A 6348-nucleotide genomic window follows, 5' to 3' on the forward strand; every position below is an offset into this window, starting at 1 on the left:
ACAAAAAAAATCCTAGGTTGTAAATTTGCTGTCTAAAACGTGAAATAGAACGCCTCCAAGCATTGTCCTTACCGATGTTCCAGCTTTGTAATCATCGAATCTTAAATTTTAGCACCTTTCTGCATTCCTTAGTGTCAGTCTCCTCCTTAGATTCCATACCTTTTTATCTGTCTCAGCATCGAAATCCTTCGTGTTCTTGGGAATTTCGCGTTGTTTTTTCTTGATTCCTACACTTTCCAAGGCTATTTGGAAGAGAGACATTTTTTTTTCATACTGAAAGTTCCTGAATTCTTGCTCTCAAACAATGAGCACAGAGGAGAATGGTTCGACTAGATATAGAGGCCCTCATCCTCACCTTGTTAATGTCCTGAAGCAAAGGCGTAGTGGGTATGAGCCATCAGATACAGAAACTGATTGGCAAGATAGTCCAACGCGTGATCAGAAAAATGGAGCTTTTGGTCCTGAGAGTCCAATTCAGTTAGATTTACCAAGAAATGTCAGCCCTTTGAAAAACAGCAGGAGATTTTCTTCAAGATTTGATGATTATTCTCCAAAGAAGGACTCTGTTTCCAGTCCTCCTCGAAGGAGGCACAGCAGCAAGTCGCCCTACAAGCCACAAAGAGATAATCGTAGTGCTGAACCTATCCCAAATCAGAGAAATGTCGATCCCTTGTTAAGAAGACAAATTTCCCCATATAAGGCACAGAGAGATGAAGGTGGTTCTGTTTTACCTACATCAAGTCGGAGAAATCTTGATAACTTGTTAAAATCTGAGTCAGGAAGACAAGTTTCTCCTTGCAAGGCACAAAGAGAAGAAGGTTGTACTGTTTCACCTGAATCAAGCCAGACAAATGTAAGTTCCTTGTCAAAACTAGACCAGAGAAGACAAGTTTCTCCCTACAAGGCACAAAGAGAAGAAGGTGGTGCTGTTTCACCTGAATCGAGCCAGAGAACTGTAAGTCCCTTGTCAAAACCAGACCAGAGAAGACAAGTTTCTCCCTACAAGGCACAAAGAGGAGGTGGTGCTGTTTCACCTAAACCCAGGCAGAGAAACGTTAGTCCCTTGTCAAAGCCAGACAAAGGAAGACAAATTTCTCCTTTTAAATCTGGGAGAAAGGAGCATGGTATGCATGAAGATGGTGAGATTGTAAGCTCCAACAGAAGGAAAAATCAAAGGATGCCTACTGGAGAAGAAAGGAGCACTCAATTACAATTTGACGAAGACAGTAGATTGAGTGAGAGGCAGAATGCTAGTCGAAGAATGACAACGGCGCCAAAACAAAGGGCCTGGGACAAGGAACAGGTAAATAGTCATGATCATAAAGAGCAAAAGGGGGGAAGAAGCCCATCACCTTTGTCAAGGAGCATGAGCCGTAGACAAAGGGAAAGAGAAGTTTCTCATACAAAAGCAGCTTCTGTTGGTGAACTGAATGAGATTGTTGCTAACATTAAGCTTTCTAAAGATTCTACGCTTAATGTTCCAAATTTTGAAAGCACGGAATCTATTTCTCCTGGTGATATCTTCTTTTCTGTTGACCAGACAGCTTTGGGGATGCAGAAGAATGGCATATTAAAGGACAACAACGTAACCAATTTGTACCTGAAACCCGCATCGTTTCCTCACATGGATTCTGTTCTTCTTCAGCGTAATAAAGTAAATGGTAATATCGATCATAACTCACAAAGAACTTCGACAACAAGTTCTGGTTCACGAATGACCATGACGTCAGCCTCTGCTGCAAGTAGGCAGAGCAGTAGCAAACTTAGCAGCGACAGTAGCAAGATAAGTGATGCAAGTGGTAGAACAAGTGGGAGCTTGAAGAAGTTCACCGAAAACCGGAAGAAAAAACAAACAGAAGCTTGGTTTTCTTGTTTGAAGAAGGGACCATGCAAGACCTCAAAATCACCTGGAAAAAAACGTTTTGATGAAGCATCATTCATCGAGAAGGCATTTGTGGTTGAAAGCTTGAGACAGTTTTGGGCTGATAAGCATCAACCCGGTTCATTGAATGGATTTACATGCCACAGACATGAAGCTCAAATTCTCGGTCAACTTGTAAGTTATTTCAGGATTGAATTATTGTTTTTCCTTTTATCTGCTTAGCTCAGGATGAATATGTTTTGAGGATCACTTGCATTCAGGCTTCTGCAAACTGCTTTATTAACTAAGCCATGTCGTTCACCGTTGCTAGTCTGTTTTACCAGCAGGCTTTGTTAACTCATTTTATGTATTACCATAGGTATCACATGACAGCATTCCTCACATTTTGCTGAAGGGACCATCCGGTTCTGGCAAAAAAGCGCTAGCAATGGCTCTGATAGGCGATATATTTGGTGATGCGTGTTGGCATGTATGTCCTTGGTTATCAGACACAATAACATTAAAGATCTTTCTCTCTTGAACAGTATTTTCGGATGCTTAAGTTAACTTAATTCACTGTTTTTCTTGCAGAAAACACATGATTTGAGATATTTCCAGGTTCGGTTATATGAGCACTCTTGTAGATTTGTCATCTCATATCAGCAGAACTGAAATTTTTAGAAGCTAGATATCTCTTTATTATTTATATTTTAAAATGAAGTTGGTGGAAAGTTGAAGATTCATCAATTACATTTAACTCGTTTTTAATCTTCTGGAGAATTTAGGGTTTCAGTGTTTTATACTTTCTTGTGGACAGGAACAAAGGGGAGCAGCACAGGTAGCGGTTCCAATAACATCCAGTGCTCATCATGCAGAGATCAATGTAAATTCGGAGCCAAATGCTAAAACTGCATTAATGGGTTTAGTGAAGGAAATAAGTAACACTTATGCTATTGCCCCTGATGTTAGCAACGTCAATTGTAAGCCAGATTATAAAGGTGAACTCTTTAAACATGAGCAAGATTGCCTTCCTGCTCAACAGTTTCGTTCATCCACTTGAAGCCAACTCTTTTGTCTTCTTTATTTCAGTATTAGTTCTTTATGAGGTTGACAAAGCACCAGAGAACATCCAGCCCTTGATAAAATGGATCATGGACTGTTACACAGATGCTTGTAAACTCATTCTATGCTGTGAAGATGATTCAGACATTCTGGAAACAGTAAAAAATCGGTGCAAAGTTTTGAAAGTTGATGCTCCTGTGACCCATGAGGTAAGAATGCTTCAATTAAAATCAGTGTAGTCACTGCTTGAATGAACTGATGATAAATAATGACAGTTTTTCTGGTCTACTTTATCCAGTTGTTCAGTACAAAGTCCAAAATTAAGATTTCCAAGCCCCTTAATCATGACCTTCATCAATACTTGAATACCTTTGTCCTACTGAATTAGTCTTGCTCAAATTAGGCCTTGCAAAAAAAATCTGTCTTAACTCTCATTTCTTGATTCAACCCCATTCCCAGATCATGGAGGTTCTCATTCAGATAGCAAGGAAAGAAGAGTTTGATCTACCGATGAACTTTGCAGCTAAGATCGCTGCCAAATCGAAGCAGAACCTGAGAAAAGCAATCATGGCTCTTGAAGCCTGCAAAGCACACAAGTAAGGACTTGAACTAATGAACATATTCAACTTCCAATAAATCTGTATAAAAAAAGGGCAGTGATAAATAGTAACACCAATAAATAATGTTTGTGGCAATCTTCTTCTGCAGCTATCCTTTTTCCGATGATCAACCAATTCCATTTGGATGGGAAGAGGTTTTGGTAGAACTTGCAACAGAAATCCTGATTGATCCATCACCTAATAAGTATAATTTATCCAACTGGGTAGCAATCAGAATTTACCATACTCAGTTTTCCTGATGAATGCTAACTATCCTTTTCTGCTTCTATGGATTTCTCAGATTGTTTTCAGCACGGGGAAAGTTGAAAAGGCTTCTTGTGGATTTTGTTCACCCCAAACTGATTCTCCTGGTGAGGCATTTGATATCTCTAGCCTGAAATAATTCAATTCACTATCACTACCAATAGTTTTCTTTTTTTTTATGTAACTGCTAGAAATATACATTTCTGATAGAGCTGCATCTCCAACAGAAATTGGTGGAGCAATTCCTGAAGGGAGTAGAGGCTAATTCAAGAAGGGAGCTTTATTATTGGCATGCTTATTATGTAAGTTCTCTTTACCATTTTGTTGGTCCTTTTCTTTTGGTTTTCCGGCTAAGTGGTCTTCAGGCTAGCTTCGGTGCGGCAAGACCAAGTCCAAGCTGTAATGCCGACTTGTCAACAAACTGAAAATAAACGAGGTTTTTCTTTACAGGATAAGAGGCTCCCAACAGGAACAACTGCTCTACTCAAATTAGAAGGTAAAATGGATAAACACTCTAACAGGATAATCATTTATAGTTTACACACACATAAAGATTCTGCAACTCATTGCAGCAACAACGTTTAGCATCATGTATATAACTCAATATCCAAATGGAAATTTTTGTTCTAAGCACTTGGACAGTTCATAGCCTAAATCATGCTCTTATTCTGCAGAATTTGTGGCCAAATTCATGAGCATGTACAGGAAGAGTTCTGGCACTCGTCAGTATGTATAGTGGAGCTGGTCTTTAGAAGCCCTTAGCCACATGCTTGTACCTACTTGTATGTCCATGGATGCTCAAGCTACACGAAGTACTTCAGATTTTTCCTTGATATTAATGCATCGTTTTGTTTTGCTTGATTATAACATGAAAGAAGGCAAAATTAGGTACATAATGTGCTGTTGTGTGTGTTGGTTTGACAAAAGAGGATCCAGAAGAACTGCTTGATAATCATGCAGCAAGCATCCCTAGACTTATTAACCTTAAGAGAAACATATATTCTTCTGCATTTTTCACGTCATAGTTGGAGATATATTTTTCATGTTCAATAATTTTTCAATTGTTAAAACATGTACACACTCATTAAATCCAGTATAAAAACCCACAACAAAAGTAGAATGTTTTCTGCCAAAATCTCCTCTTCTTCTTCTTCCCATTCCATTTATCTAATAATTAATAACAATTTCTAACAAACTTGGATCAATGAGCATTAATTATTAACATTAATAATAATAATAATAATAATAAGGAAGGAAGGGAAGTTACTTTAACAAAGAAACAATTGAAGGAGGAGTTCGGGGAAATGGTCTTCTGACCATGTCACAATGTCATTTTTAAATTGTTTGATGGTAGATTAGTTTTTTCATCTTTTAGAACACTTAAATTATTTAAACGCCCCTAGAGCAAAGAAAAGATGTTTTACATGAAGGGGCTATTATGTCTTTTTATTTTTTTGTTAAAGTTAAATTACTTTAATCCCCTCTTGGTTCAAAATTAACAAAACTACTTTTTTTATCTTTTCATCATGATTTTTTATAAAAAAAATTATTTCAACTTAACTTGGAGTGTTTTTGTATTTTTAATAATTGTTAAATATTAAAAAAAACTTATGACACGAGCTAGAAAATAAGTGACAAGTGAGGGGCTATTCTATTACCATACTTCACCTTCCACCGAAGCCTTTTCTGTAATAGGGTTTTGAGACCTTTTCATTAATGTTAAATCTCCTTGAATTTAATTTTAATTTAACTTAGAGTGTTTTTGTATTTTTAATGAATGTTAAATTGCCTTGCTGAAATCAAGAGTAGCATTAAAAGTAGATCAATTAGTAAAGACAACGAGTACTATTGGAGTATCAGATAGGCCCTTTTCACCTTATCCCATTTAAAATTTTAAAAATCTCACGAGTTTTATCTTATTTTTTTTAAATTATAATAATAAAAATAAATTTGAAAAAAAATATATAAAAAAAGAGGAATCTTGTATGATCTTATTTAAATAGAAATTGATATTCTAGTAGGAAAAAAAATTCAATTCAAACCAAATCAAATTATTCAATTATTTAAAGATTAAATAAATATTAACAGATTTAAAGGATGTTTCATACATCATGAAGACAATAGTTTAAAAACTATTTATCAATGTTAATTAATAATGTTAATGGACTCGTAGGATGTTCGATGCTTAATATGGTATGGCAACAATAACAAAGAAAACAATGATCAATGTTGGTTAATAATGTTGATAGATTAAAAAAATATTCGATACTTAGTACATCATGATGATGATAACTAGGGCATCGATGTTGGTCGATAATATTTATAGGCTCGAAAAATATTCAATACTTAATATGTCATGATGATAATAGCAAGAAAATGATAATCAATATTGATTGATAATTTTAACAAATTCAAAACATTTTGATGATTAGTATATTATAATAATGGTAGTTAAGAAGATGGTTATTAATATTGTTTGATAAAAAAAAAAAGTTGATATGACAATGAAAAAGAAAGGAATGTGTTCTAATACTTACAATTCTTGTTGATTATGATTAAAAA

General features: G+C 35.8%; 1 protein-coding gene across 1 annotated transcript; it reads left to right on the plus strand.

The window, feature by feature from the left end:
* The first annotated feature begins 304 nt into the window (after positions 1-304).
* LOC105126716 (uncharacterized) lies at positions 305-4549 on the plus strand. The gene is made up of 11 exons (XM_011027673.1): positions 305-629; positions 1020-2056; positions 2241-2351; positions 2679-2859; positions 2951-3132; positions 3383-3519; positions 3632-3727; positions 3824-3893; positions 4014-4088; positions 4237-4282; positions 4461-4549. The coding sequence occupies exons 1-11, from the start codon at positions 305-307 to the stop codon at positions 4520-4522; spliced, it is 2322 nt and encodes a 773-aa protein (XP_011025975.1). The 3' UTR covers positions 4523-4549.
* Positions 4550-6348: the final 1799 nt, after the last annotated feature.

Source organism: Populus euphratica, unplaced genomic scaffold (genome assembly GCF_000495115.2).
Source record: "Populus euphratica unplaced genomic scaffold, PopEup_1.0 scaffold41.1, whole genome shotgun sequence".
Classification (NCBI taxonomy): domain Eukaryota; kingdom Viridiplantae; phylum Streptophyta; class Magnoliopsida; order Malpighiales; family Salicaceae; genus Populus; species Populus euphratica.

Excerpts from the sequence above, each read along its gene's own strand:
- LOC105126716 (XM_011027673.1), top strand. The coding sequence starts at position 305 with ATGAGCACAGAGGAGAATGGTTCGACTAGATATAGAGGCCCTCATCCT. Across the intron at positions 630-1,019 it reads CAAGCCACAAAGAGATAATC|GTGGTGCTGTTTCACCTAAA; the intron begins GTAGTGCTGAAC and ends CACAAAGAGGAG. Across the intron at positions 2,860-2,950 it reads TTGTAAGCCAGATTATAAAG|TATTAGTTCTTTATGAGGTT; the intron begins GTGAACTCTTTA and ends TCTTTATTTCAG.